Genomic DNA, 15,469 nt, shown 5'->3' with positions numbered 1-15,469 from the left:
TGTTTTTGTTTAGTTCTTAATAATTTGTTGATTTTGAATTTGTCTTCGGGGGACTTAATTCACTATAATGTCAGGATTGTTGAACATTTGATGGTTTGCCCTTGGATTGTTGACCTCAAACACTTGAATGATGAATGATGACATGTAAAACATGGCTGCTTTTCCTTCTGTTGTAAATAACCTCTGAAAATAAATTCTGTGGCAATACAATGCTGTGTGATGTCTTATTAGGATAGTGGTATGGTTTACCTCCATGAGTATTCAGAGGATGGAGGTTTAGACAACACAGACAACCAGGGGTGGGACACTTAAAGTCAATGAATAAAACCTTTTAACAAATTCCAAAAATCTAACAGCACCATCTACAGGAAACAAGCAGGTGCTGGAATGTATATTTTGTTGACCTGACACAGCATTAAGTGGAACTGAAAGTAAATGTTTAACATTGCTTATAAGATCCGAGTCACCATTACAGGGTGTGGACATTACAGAGACGTCTCCCGATCAACTGGAATAATCACATTTCTTATTTAATTTGACTTGATATTTGACTTCATGTTAGTCATATAAAGTGGTGGTTGTTCTAGTGACGCATTATACGTTTTTTGTTTGTTTTGAAAATCAAAGTATACTTGGATACTGAAAGAAGATGACAGATAGTTACCTGGATAGTTACCTGTGCTGCCATATTTGCTCAGAGACTTTCAGAGAGCCTGTTTCTCTGGGCTGCCACCACAGCTTCTGTTCCAGCTGCCTGGACAAATTCTGGGATCAGACCAAAAACAAGAATTGTCCGGTATGTAGGAGGAAATGTTCCAAGGATCATCTAAAAGTTAACTTTCAGTTGAAGGAACTGTCTGATAAATATGCTGGGAGACAGAAAGCAGGGGAGAAAGACAGTACTCTAGATGAAGACAGAGCAGTGGTTTGTACTAAACACACAGATGAACCTAAATGGTTCTGTGAGGTGGAGCAGAGAGCTGTGTGTCACGTCTGTGAGTTTCCTGCACATCATGGACACACAGTGGTTCCCTTAGAACAAGCAGTGAAAGACCTGAAGGACAAACTAACCTCAGACTTAGACTCACTGCAGAGCACACAGGTTAAATGTAAAGACATAGAGGAGACATACAACAAAATGTTTCAATACTCCAAGAAGCAGCTGGTGTCCACAGAGAGACAGATCAGAGGGGAGTTTGAGAAGCTTCACCAGTTCCTGAGGGAGGAAGAGGAGGCCAGACTGGCAGCACTGAGGAAGGAAGAGGAGGAGAAGGGGAAGATGATTGCCAGAGAGATGAAGCACATTCAGGACCAGATCTCTTCTCTCACAGAAAACATCACTGCTGTGGAACAAGAACTCCAGAAACAAGAGGTGCCATTTCTCAAGAGCTACAAACTCACACAGACATTCTCCAGAGCCCAGGACACACTGCCGGATCCACAGCTGGTCTCAGGAGCACTGATAGATGTGGCCAAACACCTGGGCAACCTGCAGTTCAGAGTCTGGGAGAAGATGCAGGGGATTGTCAAATACACTCCTGTGATTCTGGACCCCAACACTGCAAACAACTGTCTCTCTCTGTCTGATGATCTGACCAGTGTAAGTCAGACAGTCCCAACCCAGCAGCTCCCTGACAACCCAGAGAGGAACACCATTTACATCACAGTTCTGAGCTCTGAGGGGTTCAGCTCAGGAAAACACAGCTGAGAGGTGGAGGTGGGGCACCACCCTCAATGGTATATAGGCGTGGCCAAGGAGTCAATCAAAAGGCAGGAGAAAGTAAAATATTTTAACCCAGAGTTTGGAGTCTGGCTTTTAATGCTGAGAAGTGGTAAGTATCAAATAATAGGTAAAACCTTCACTCTGAAGAGGAGACCCCAGAGGATCAGAGTACAGCTGGACTACGACAGGGGAGAGGTGTCCTTCTACGATTCCAAAAACATGACACACATCTATACTTTCAGAGATACATTTACTGAGAGACTCTACCCATACTTTTTTATTGGAAAGGTTGGTGATGCTGACAACACTGGTATACAGATCTGCCAATCAGAAGTGTCTCTTACAGTGAAGTCATTCCAGTGAGAGAATCAGAGTGATGTCGTTAGGTTCTGACTCATCTATACCCAGAGATTCAGAGTGATGTCGTTAGGTTGTGACTCATCTATACCCAGAGATTCAGAGTGATGTCGTTAGGTTCTGGCTCATCTATACCCAGAGAATCAGAGTGATGCCGTTAGGCTGTGACTTATCTATACCCAGAGATTCAGAGTGATGTTGTTAGGTTGTGACTCATCTATACCCAGAGAATCAGAGTGATGTCGTTAGGTTCTGGCTCATCTATACCCAGAGAATCAGAGTGATGCCGTTAGGCTGTGACTTATCTATACCCAGAGAATCAGAGTGATGTCGTTAGGTTGTGACTCATCTATACCCAGAGAATCAGAGTGATGTCGTTAGGTTGTGACTCATCTATACCCAGAGAAACAGAGTGATGTCGTTAGGTTGTGACTCATCTATACCCAGAGACTCAGAGTGATGTCGTTAGGTTGTGACTCATCTATACCCAGAGAATCAGAGTGATGTCGTTAGGTTCTGACTCATCTATACCCAGAGAATCAGAGTGATGTCATTAGGTTTTGACTCATCTATACCCAGAGAATCAGAGTGATGTCGTTAGGTTCTGACTCATCTATACCCAGAGAATCAGAGTGATGTCGTTAGGTTGTGACTCATCTATACCCAGAGACTCAGAGTGATGTCGTTAGGTTGTGACTCATCTATACCCAGAGAATCAGAGTGATGTCGTTAGGTTCTGACTCATCTATACCCAGAGAATCAGAGTGATGTCGTTAGGTTCTGACTCATCTATACCCAGAGAATCAGAGTGATGTCGTTAGGTTCTGACTCATCTATACCCAGAGACTCAGAGTGATGTCGTTAGGTTGTGACTCATCTATACCCAGAGAATCAGAGTGATGTCGTTAGGTTGTGACTCATCTATACCCATAGAATCAGAGTGATGTCGTTAGGTTGTGACTCATCTATACCCAGAGAATCAGAGTGATGTCGTTAGGTTGTGACTCATCTATACCCAGAGAATCAGAGTGATGTCGTTAGGTTGTGACTCATCTATACCCAGAGAATCAGAGTGATGTCGTTAGGTTGTGACTCATCTATACCCAGAGATTCAGAGTGATGTCGTTAGGTTCTGACTCATCTATACCCAGAGAATCAGAGTGATGTCGTTAGGTTATGACTCGTCTATACCCAGAGAATCAGAGTGATGTCGTTAGGTTGTGACTCATCTATACCCAGAGAATCAGAGTGATGTCGTTAGGTTGTGACTCATCTATACCCAGAGAATCAGAGTGATGTCGTTAGGTTGTGACTCAGCTATACCCAGAGAATCAGAGTGATGTCGTTAGGTTGTGACTCAGCTATACCCAGAGAATCAGAGTGATGTCGTTAGGTTGTGACTCATCTATACCCAGAGAATCAGAGTGATGTCGTTAGGTTGTGACTCATCTATACCCAGAGAATCAGAGTGATGTCGTTAGGTTGTGACTCATCTATACCCAGAGAATCAGAGTGATGTCGTTAGGTTGTGACTCATCTATACCCAGAGAATCAGAGTGATGTCGTTAGGTTGTGACTCAGCTATACCCAGAGAATCAGAGTGATGTCGTTAGGTTGTGACTCAGCTATACCCAGAGAATCAGAGTGATGTCGTTAGGTTGTGACTTATCTATACCCAGAGAATCAGAGTGATGTCATTAGGTTGTGACTCATCTATACCCAGAGAATCAGAGTGATGTCATTAGGTTGTGACTCATCTATACCCAGAGAATCAGAGTGATGTCGTTAGGTTCTGACTCATCTATACCCAGAGAATCAGAGTGATGTCGTTAGGTTGTGACTCATCTATACCCAGAGAATCAGAGTGATGTCGTTAGGTTCTGACTCATCTATACCCAGAGAATCAGAGTGATGTCGTTAGGTTGTGACTCAGCTTGTCATGCTGTGTTTATTGTACTGCTGGGCTTCTGTCATCTGACTGTTTTCTATGGGGATTAAGGTCTGTTTAATAATTATACTGAATTATGATTTAAGAGGTCAAAAGTCAATTATACATTTTGTTAAAGTTATCAGACTGTAATATAATACAGTGTGTGTGTGTTTTATAGTCAGATTATGTCATGTGTATCTGAGAGAGGAGCTGTGAGATCTGTGTTTATCTCTCCTGTTCTGGACATATGATTTTCTCTCAATCACTTTTGTTTGTTATTTGAATGACCTTTCTGTTGAGGACATTTCATATAATCCTCTGATTATATATTATCAGCTGTTAAGATATTGTTTATTATATAGTTTTTTTTATCTATTGAATCAATATATGGGTAGCCTACTCTGGATTTCCTTTGCGAATCACTATCAAATGTGACCTGTTCTGATTTGAATAACATTCAGGCATTATATAACATGCATCATTTACTATAACTACAGTATGTAGTGTAATGTATGTGTAATATATATGCTGTTAGCCCAGTTACAATGTGACCTGTTCTGATTTGAATAACATTCAGGCATTATATAACATGCATCATTTACTATAACTACAGTATGTAGTGTAATGTATGTGTAATATATATGCTGTTAGCCCAGTTACAATTTGACCTGTTCTGATTTGAATAACATTCAGGCATTATATAACATGCATCATTTACTATAACTACAGTATGTAGTGTAATGTATGTGTAATATATATGCTGTTAGCCCAGTTACAATGTGACATGGCAAAACAAATACACCTTTAAGTATTACATGTATTATTTGTTCATCTCCGTTTCAGATTAACTTGATTTGTTGAATAAAACACATTTTTCCTCTGGTCAATAATAGGACGTCTCTGAGCAATAAAGATTAAGAATCAAAGAGAAAGAGAAGTGTAACTTTATTTAAATTCTCATTTTATTGGTAACACCTTAACACATTTCCTTAAGTTAGAGAAACACATGTAGCATGTTGAAGTACGGATCAATAACCAGAAGAATTAGAGAAATCTAGGATAAATATATTCTACAGAAGAAACCCAAACTGATACAAAGAGAACAAGTCAGGGAAAATATGTAGAGTCAACTGTAGAGAAATGATTGAATAAGGTTTTTAAACAGAGAGACGAGGAAAATAGTTAAATAAATACACTAACTCAGTGTTGTCAGTGGAGGGGGTCTAGTCACTGGACGGATGGAGGGGGAGGGGGGTAGAAGAGTTTTATAAAGACCAAAACACTTCCTCTCTCTACCTCTGCAGTCCATACTAACACATGTTTATATTACATCATATTTATCAACTGATTAGTACACTGGAAGAAGCTTGAAGTCGCTTAAAAAGTTGGACATCAAAATGCAGTGAAAACACATTTCCAATTCCACTAACATAATTACCTACTAATGTAGTTTCTATTGTGTTCTTCCCTCTGAAGTCTATTAGAGCTATTAGAGCTAACAGTTAAAGGGTAGTAACTTCAGCAGCCACAGTGATTTACAACCTGAGACTAATCTGACCCCAGATCAGCTAGTTGTGCTTTATTTACACGTGAGAGTGACCTCTAGTGGCTTAACAATGGAACATTCTTTATGCCTCCTGGTGAGAAAGTATGGAGTAATGTTCCTCTCAAAATAGGTTGAATCATAACTTCCACTTAGGTCAAATTTTCACTTAGTCTCCCACTGACATCGATGCCTGATGCACTTTCTCCACTGTAGAAAAGTAAGCCATATTTAACATTCAGACCCATATAAAAGCATGCTATAGAATCTTCATTACATGTTCATCATCACCATCACCTTCATCTTAATCGTCATCCTCTTCATAATCACTGCCATCATCATCATCACCCTCATTATAGCCTTATCATATTCATCTATCTTTGATATCTATCATCTCGAGACAATAGTTGTATGGTTTTTAAAAGCTAAGATGAATAGATAGAGGTTTAGTATTCCAACATTCAGTAGAAATTAGAAAGAGAAGAAGAGAAAGGACAAACACCTAAACTAGTGTCGTCATGCAAAGAAACGCCAGCTAAGATACTAGTTAATAGTGGTTGTGTAATACTGTATACTTCTCCCTAAGATACTAGTTAATAGTGGTTGTGTAATACTGTATACTTCTCCCTAAGATACTAGTTAATAGTGGTTGTGTAATACTGTATACTTCTCCCTAAGATACTAGTTAATAGTGGTTCTGTAATACTGTATACTTCTCCCTAAGATACTAGTTAATAGTGGTTCTGTAATACTGTATACTTCTCCCTAAGATACTAGTTAATAGTGGTTGTGTAATACTGTATACTTCTCCCTAAGATACTAGTTAATAGTGGTTGTGTAATACTGTATACTTCTCCCTAAGATACTAGTTAATAGTGGTTGTGTAATACTGTATACTTCTCCCTAAGATACTAGTTAATAGTGGTTCTGTAATACTGTATACTTCTCCCTAAGATACTAGTTAGTGGTTCTGTAATACTGTATACTCCCCCCTAAGATACTAGTTAATTGTGGTTCTGTAATACTGTATACTCCCCCCTAAGATACTAGTTAATAGTGGTTCTGTAATACTGTATACTTCTCCCTAAGATACTAGTTAGTGGTTCTGTAATACTGTATACTTCTCCCTAAGATACTAGTTAATAGTGGTTCTGTAATACTGTATACTCCCCCCTAAGATACTAGTTAATAGTGGTTGTGTAATACTGTATACTCCCCCCTAAGATACTAGTTAATAGTGGTTCTGTAATACTGTATACTTCTCCCTAAGATACTAGTTAATAGTGGTTCTGTAATACTGTATACTCCCCCCTAAGATACTAGTTAATAGTGGTTGTGTAATACTGTATACTTCTCCCTAAGATACTAGTTAATAGTGGTTGTGTAATACTGTATACTCCCCCCTAAGATACTAGTTAATAGTGGTTGTGTAATACTGTATACTTCTCCCTAAGATACTAGTTAATAGTGGTTCTGTAATACTGTATACTTCCCCCTAAGATACTAGTTAATAGTGGTTGTGTAATACTGTATACTCCCCCCTAAGATACTAGTTAATAGTGGTTCTGTAATACTGTATACTTCCCCCTAAGATACTAGTTAATAGTGGTTGTGTAATACTGTATACTTCTCCCTAAGATACTAGTTAATAGTGGTTGTGTAATACTGTATACTTCCCCCTAAGATACTAGTTAATAGTGGTTGTGTAATACTGTATACTCCCCCCTAAGATACTAGTTAATAGTGGTTCTGTAATACTGTATACTTCCCCCTAAGATACTAGTTAATAGTGGTTGTGTAATACTGTATACTTCTCCCTAAGATACTAGTTAATAGTGGTTGTGTAATACTGTATACTCCCCCCTAAGATACTAGTTAATAGTGGTTCTGTAATACTGTATACTTCTCCCTAAGATACTAGTTAATAGTGGTTGTGTAATACTGTATACTTCCCCCTAAGATACTAGTTAATAGTGGTTGTGTAATACTGTATACTCCCCCCTAAGATACTAGTTAATAGTGGTTCTGTAATACTGTATACTTCCCCCTAAGATACTAGTTAATAGTGGTTGTGTAATACTGTATACTTCTCCCTAAGATACTAGTTAATAGTGGTTGTGTAATACTGTATACTCCCCCCTAAGATACTAGTTAATAGTGGTTGTGTAATACTGTATACTTCTCCCTAAGATACTAGTTAATAGTGGTTGTGTAATACTGTATACTTCCCCCTAAGATACTAGTTAATAGTGGTTGTGTAATACTGTATACTTCTCCCTAAGATACTAGTTAATAGTGGTTGTGTAATACTGTATACTCCCCCCTAAGATACTAGTTAATAGTGGTTGTGTAATACTGTATACTTCTCCCTAAGATACTAGTTAATAGTGGTTGTGTAATACTGTATACTTCCCCCTAAGATACTAGTTAATAGTGGTTGTGTAATACTGTATACTTCTCCCTAAGATACTAGTTAATAGTGGTTGTGTAATACTGTATACTCCCCCTTTTTTAAATATGCTTCTTCTTTTTATATAGATTTTCCCTGCTAGTAAACACACAAAGAAGAACCCAACAGCACCTTTGTACATACTGCTTTCTCTTGTTTTTCTTGGAGGGGGGAGGAGGAGGGGTCACGTGTTTGGTTAGCTCGATCACTCAGGAACACTTCTCAGGACACATATACAATGAAGTCTTCATCTTTCAACTAGGGAACCTCCACTAAAATCATAAATCAACAGAGAGTAATCAAACATGAACCTGAGGGAGAAACTAAGTAAATGCACTTTAAACTATCCAACAAAATAAATATAAACCTGAGGACTAACCAACCGGGTGACCGTCTGACTGTCCAATGTGATGGCGTCGCTAAAAAATTGCCTGCCCAAAAGAGACAAGACACCTAAGGCAGCCAATCACAGGCAGGCATAACGACTAGGGTGGGACGGCGTCAGGAGAAAACCTCTAACACCTATTCGTTAAAGAGAAATAGTCCTGTGGCGATGTCTCTTCAGAGAGCGACACATCCTCACTGCTAAAGTACATGTGTGTATGAAGCTATCTATAGTGTATAAATCCATCTGTCCATCTCTGTTGGCCTTGGCACAAACACGGTGATTAGTAGTAACAGAAGTCAATAACACTAGATAGTAACAAGTCAATGAGGATGATATTACAAATGTGAAAATATAATATACATAAAAAGATCATTAAATCATAAGAAAAATAAGTCCTGGACTGAAGGCAGAGGACTGAAAAAAACGCTGAAATAAAGCCTTCCTCTCCTAACTTGCCTCTCTCTCTCATCTGGAACACCAACAACAGGGGCTCTCCCTCACACACACACTCCTCTGCATACCCTGTCAGACCTCAGTCACAGCTCTCCACTCTAAAATGAGCATCAACTACAGAGACCACAGGACAGAGAGTCAAGGTGTATACCAAATAAACACACATTCATCCATGTGATCTCATGGCTAAAACACCTTCCACCTGCAGATCGCAGAGGCCCACATCTCTCCAGTCCACACATACATACATACAATAGTCATCCAACAGCCTCTGCCTGTTACCTCTCCATTAAGGTCCCCTCCACATATTAAACAGGCATCAGTGAGGACAGCCCTGGGCACGGCTCCATGCAGGACCTCAGTAGTGATGCAGTTTCCACTCTTGACACCTCGTCAAACACACCCCTCACAAAAAAAAGTTGATTTCTTGAACATGATCTTGGGCTGAGTATAATATAATAGATAACATACAAGAAGCTTAAACAAAAACTGCCAATATCATTTTGTCACCTAATAGCCACAATAAAAAACAGCCAAATATCGAAAAACATCATGCTTCTTTAAAAGATAGTAGTTTCTAGATAGTTTCTCTATCATTAAGAATTAGAATTATACAAATGATTTACTTAAATTGTGTAATAGTATTAATAATAATGATTATAATAATAGATTTTTACTTAACCTTATAACATGTATTTCCTGTGTTACACAACACAGGTTTAGATGGGAAGAGGAAGAGGGGACATCATGAGACAAAAGAGGAAGAATCAAACGCACACCGAGGACGAGAAAACACCCCAATACCCCCCTAACACACACACCCTCAATACACTCCCTGCCCAAATCCTAATACTGGGCGTGAGTGTGGCGAGGGGAGAGTTGGAGAGGTTGGGTTTGGGGGAGGGCTGACCGTGAGTTAACAGTGGGTTGGGGTTGCGGTGAGGAGAGGAGAGGGTTGCTGTTGTTGATTGGTTGGTTGTTGAGATGGTGTTGTCAGTGGGTACAGTGGGTTGGGGTTGATGGTTGGTTGTTGAGATGGTGTTGTCAGTGGGTACAGTGGGTTGGGGTTGTTGGTTGGTTGTTGAGATGGTGTTGTCAGTGGGTACAGTGGGTTGGGGTTGTTGGTTGGTCAGTTGGTTGTTGAGATGGTGTTGTCAGTGGGTTGCTGTTGTTGGTTGGTTGGTTGGTTGTTGAGATGGTGTTGTCAGTGGGTACAGTGGGTTGGGGTTGTTGGTTGGTTGTTGAGATGGTGTTGTCAGTGGGTACAGTGGGTTGCTGTTGTTGGTTGGTTGGTTGTTGAGATGGTGTTGTCAGTGGCAGACGGCGACAGACAAGGGGGTGGTAGTTGTAGAGAAGAGATGCATGCTGGGTATCCGGTGTGCGAGAGGTCTGGTGCTGCAGGATTAGAGCCACCCAACATTGGACATGTTCTCCGCCTCCCTCCCTCCCTCCCTCCCTCCAGCAGAGCACTCTTGTCAGACATGGCTTTGGCATTCTCCTCCTGAAATACAGGACAAGACACTATTTAACAGTTGTAAAGGGGTGAGGGGGGTGTTGTAAAGGGGTGAGGGGGGACTCAATACACTTTAAAATGAAACTGTGTATAAATGATACCGGATCTACATTCATACAGTTTATTGACTGTGTCCAGCTCACTAATAATCACTACATTCATACAGTTTATTGACTGTGTCCAGCTCACTAATAATCACTACATTCATACAGTTTATTGACTGTGTCCAGCTCACTAATATTCACTACATTCATACAGTTTATTGACTGTGTCCAGCTCACTAATAATCACTACATTCATACAGTTTATTGACTGTGTCCAGCTCACTAATAATCACTACATTCATACAGTTTATTGACTGTGTCCAGTTCACTAATAATCACTACATTCATACAGTTTATTGACTGGGTCCAGCTCACTAATAATCACTACATTCATACAGTTTATTGACAGTGTCCAGCTGACTAATAATCACTGAGATGAAATCTAGACAGTCAAGGAGCATTCAAAATTCCATTATGTATGGATAGACTAATCTTTGCTCATTTTGACGGAGAGGGAATATATAAATCATTTTCAGTGATGCAGCCCCCCCCCTCCCCCTCCCCCTCCCCCCCAGACCTCGTCGAAGACCGAATGCGGCCCTTTCCGTACCTCACGTACATCACTGGAGAGGGGCAGCGGGAGCGCCCGAGCAGTGGAAGTGGACGTTCTGCCACTTGGAGTCCCGGCGGTGCCACACCCTAGTCTCCTCTGATTGGCTGGAGCGTGGATGGCCCAGGCCGTCGACAAATTGGGTGAGTCGGATGTAGGCGATGCAGGCAGCGTCCTCTCCAATCAGGTGGACGTGGGGGTTGAGGATGGTGGTGTGGATAGGTTTACTGTTCTTAGACAGAACTGGAGGGAGGGAGGGAGGGAGCATTGTTTTTGATCATTGGTCTACTAACGAGTATTAACTCAAGTTATGAGAAGTGCTCTGTTGCTTGTTCTTACGGTTCTCAAAATAGAATCTGTGGAAGTCCATTCCCTCCACCAGGTTTCCCAGGGCCTCGGGCTCAAAGGAGGTCAGACCAGGATCACAGATCTTACTGTGGAGAGACAAACACAGGTCAATGTCTCACACACACACACACACAAACAGACTCGCTCTTTCACTCTCACACACACACACAGACTCTCACACACTCAAATGAACTCACGCGTATGCCTCAAAGTCTCCATTGTTGACAGCCTGGATCAGCTGTTCAGTGATCTTAATGATGTCTTGTTTACGTGCTGTAGGAAGAAAGCAGGACATAGTCACACACAAGTGGAGAGAACTAGTGGAGGGCAGTGAGAGTGCAGAGTATCCACCTCATACGCACGTGAACGCATGCAAACAATATTGATTAGTAATCTGGTATCAGCCACCAGCACAACTACAACACAGGCACACACTGTTGATAACTCTCACAGCTGAACAAACACACTGTTGATAACTCTCACAGCTGAACAAACACACTGTTGATAACTCTCACAGCTGAACACACACTGTTGATAACTCTCACAGCTGAACAAACACACTGTTGATAACTCTCACAGCTGAACAAACAAACTGTTGATAACTCTCACAGCTGAACAAACAAACTGTTGATAACTCTCACAGCTGAACAAACAAACTGTTGATAACTCTCACAGCTGAACAAACACACTGTTGATAACTCTCACAGCTGAACAAACAAACTGTTGATAACTCTCACAGCTGAACAAACAAACTGTTGATAACTCTCACAGCTGAACAAACACACTGTTGATAACTCTCACAGCTGAACAAACAAACTGTTGATAACTCTCACAGCTGAACAAACAAACTGTTGATAACTCTCACAGCTGAACAAACACACTGTTGATAACTCTCACAGCTGAACAAACACACTGTTGATAACTCTCACAGCTGAACAAACTGTTGATAACTCTCACAGCTGAATGAACAACCGCTTCCATTCCATCTGGCATAATATCACTGCAGTTAATATTAGTTGCTACACGGGAAACCACACAATTGACAATTTTCACTTCCAACAAGTAAAACACCACCACACAGGTAGATCAAATCAAATGTTATTAGTCACATGGGCCGAAATACTTACTTACGAGCCCCTAACCAACAATGCAGTTTAAAAAAATACATATAAGAATAAGAAATAAAAGTAACAAGTAATTAAAGAGCAGCAGTAAAATAACTGGTAGTAGTGAGACTATATACAGGGGGGTACCAGTACAGAGTCAATGTGTGGAGGAACTGGTTAGTTGAGGTAATATGTACATGTAGGTAGAGTTATTAAAGTGACTATACAATGATGATAACAACAGAGAGTAGTAGCGGTGTAATTGAGGGGGAGGGGCAATGCAAATAGTCTGGTTAGCCATTTGACTAGATGTTCAGGAGTCTTATGGCTTGGCCATAATGACCATCGATATGTTTGGAGGAAAAAGGGGGAGGCTTGCAAGCCAAAGAACACCATCCCAACCGTGAAGCATGGGGGTGGCAGCATCATGTTGTGCTGCATGTTGTGCTGCAGGAGGGACTGGTGCACTTCACAAATTAGATGGCATCATGAGGATGGAACAGTATGTGGATATATTGAAGCAACATCTCAAGACATCAGTCAGCAAGTTAAATCTGTATCGAAATGGGTCTTCCAAACGGACAATGACCCCAAGCATACTTCCAAAGTTGTGGCAAAATGGCTTAAGGACAATAAAGTCAAGATATTGGAGTGGCCATCACAAAGCCCTGACCTCAATCCTATAGAAAATCTGTGGGCGGAACTGAAAAAGCGTGTGAGAGCAAGGAGGCCTACAAACCTGACTCAATTACACCAGCTCTGTCAAGAGGAATGGGCCCATTTGACCCAAGTTAAACCATTTTCACTTTGATTAAATATCAGGAATTGTGAAAAACTGAGTTTAAATGTATTTGGCTAAGGTGCATGTATACTTCCGTCTTCAACAGGTGCCCGTAAAACGTCCTCAGTCCACTGCAGCAACATTTCAGTCTTTTAAATGCCCTAAAGCTAAAAAGGTTTCACGACTTCTGCCAAAGTCTGTTCCTCTCCTTGTTTGGGCGGTGTTCGGCGGACGATGTCACCGGTCTTCTGGCCCATCACCGATCCATTTCTAATGTTCCATTTGTTTTGTCTGGTTGTCACACTCACCTGGTTTCAATCCCCTAATTACATATTGTATATGTTCCCTCTGTTTCCCCCATGTCCTTGTCGGGAATTGTTTATTGTAAGTACTTGTGCTTCATGTGACTGGTGCAATACGGGTTTTGTTGTGTTTTTGGACGCCGGTAGTTATGTACATTAAACGGCTATTTACCAAGTTCTGCTCTCCTGCATTGACTTCCATGCCACCAGTCACACAACCCTGACAAAAGGCATCTAGAGCAACACTCAAACCTCGTTGTAAACACCAAAACAATAGATTCAAACCTATATGGCCTAGAGCTGGGTAAGAGGCCTGCCTCGCCTGGTATAATGATCGGGGGAACTCTCCTTATCACACAAGTCGGGGTGCTGAGTGAGTGGCATCACAGCGTGCACTGTCGGTATAAACCCACAAAGCCATTTGATTGGCAGATTCTCTGAGGTCAGGGGTCATGCTGAGTACTCACTCTGAGAGGTGAGGGTGAGGCTGGAGAGGGACATGGGGGGAGGAGGGGAGGTGGGGTGTGATGGGTGGGGGGTGAGCCTGGGAGCTGGTACCACCTCCGCCTCGGCGGGCGCAGGTGGAGTGGGGGCTGAGGATGGGGCGGACGACCGGCGAACATTGCTCACTAGGTCTGAGAGACGGGATACTGGTCGCAGGAGGGAGAGAGAGCAACGGAAAGATAGAGAAGGAGAAATAAATAAAAAGATAAGGAGGAGGTGTAGAACAGATCAGAAAATAAAATGAAAAAAACCAAAGTATAAAGAACGCACACAAAGTGACATATTCTATGAAACAGATTTAGAATGAAGATTACACATATTTATCCGATGTTATTGCAGGTGTAGCGAAATGCTTATGTTCCTTTTGGAGCTAGGAGCACAATGCTTATGTTCCTTTTGGAGCTAGGAGCACAATGCTTATGTTCCTTTTGGAGCTAGGAGCACAATGCTTATGTTCCTGTTGGAGCTAGGAGCACAATGCTTATGTTCCTTTTGGAGATAGGAGCACAAGCATTTCACTACACCCGCAAAAACATCTGTTAAATACGTGTATGTTACTAATAAAATGTCATTTACTTGGATTATGAAACATGTCAATGAAAACCTCTCAAAACACATATAATAGAACAAAACTGAACAGATCATTTTCCTATGAGAGAATACGGTGCCATTTTGGAACAGCGCTGATTGTCTAAGTACCTACAGTACCAGTCAAACGATTGGACACACCTACTCATTCAAGGGTATTTTCTACATTCTAGAATAGTAGTGAAGACATCAAAACTATGAAATAACACACATGGAATCATATAGTAACCAAAAAAGTGTTACATAAATCAAAATAGTTTTTATATTTGAGGTTCTTCAAAGTAGCCACCCTTTGCCTTGATGACATCTTTGCACACTCTTGGCATTCTCTCAACCAGCTTCATGAGGTAGTCACCTGGAATTAACAGGTGTGCCTTGTTAAAAGTTCATATTTATAATGTCTTTCCTTCTTAATTCATTTGAGCCAATCAGTTGTGTTGTGACAAGGTAGGGTTGGTATACAGAAGACAGCCCTACTTGGTAAAATACCATATTATTGCAAGAACAGCTCAAATAAGCAAAGAGAAACGACAGTAAATCGTTACTTTAAGACATGAAGGTCAATGCGGAAAATGTCAAGAACTTTGAAAGTTTCTTCAAGTGCAGTCACAAAAACCATCAACCGCTATGATGAAACTGGCTCTCGTGAGGACCACCACAGGAAAGGAAGACCCAGAGTTACCTCTGCTGCAGAGGATAAGTTTGTTAGCGTTACCAGCTTCAGATTGCAGCCCAAATAAATGCTTCACAGAGTTCAAGTAACAGACACATCTCAACATCAACTGTTCAGAGGAGACTGTGTGAATTAGGCCTTCATGGTCGAATTGCTG

At 41.0% G+C, this 15,469-nt stretch overlaps 1 protein-coding gene and 1 pseudogene across 1 annotated transcript; one reads left to right on the top strand and one right to left on the bottom strand.

The window, feature by feature from the left end:
* The first annotated feature begins 472 nt into the window (after positions 1-472).
* On the top strand, positions 473-4,937 carry LOC109895174 (tripartite motif-containing protein 35-like). The gene is made up of 2 exons (XM_031829670.1): positions 473-3,913; positions 4,002-4,937. The coding sequence occupies exon 1, from the start codon at positions 650-652 to the stop codon at positions 1,706-1,708; it is 1,059 nt and encodes a 352-aa protein (XP_031685530.1). The 5' UTR covers positions 473-649; the 3' UTR covers positions 1,709-3,913; positions 4,002-4,937.
* A 13-nt stretch (positions 4,938-4,950) lies between these two features.
* LOC109895176 (calcium/calmodulin-dependent protein kinase type II subunit beta-like) overlaps positions 4,951-15,469 on the bottom strand; it is a 125,025-nt pseudogene continuing 114,506 nt past the window's right edge.

The sequence above is a fragment of the Oncorhynchus kisutch genome, linkage group LG8, assembly GCF_002021735.2.
Source record: "Oncorhynchus kisutch isolate 150728-3 linkage group LG8, Okis_V2, whole genome shotgun sequence".
Lineage (NCBI taxonomy): Eukaryota > Metazoa > Chordata > Actinopteri > Salmoniformes > Salmonidae > Oncorhynchus > Oncorhynchus kisutch.
The sequence above is the reverse complement of the archived record's forward strand: the minus strand, read 5'-3'. Positions and strand labels throughout refer to the sequence as shown.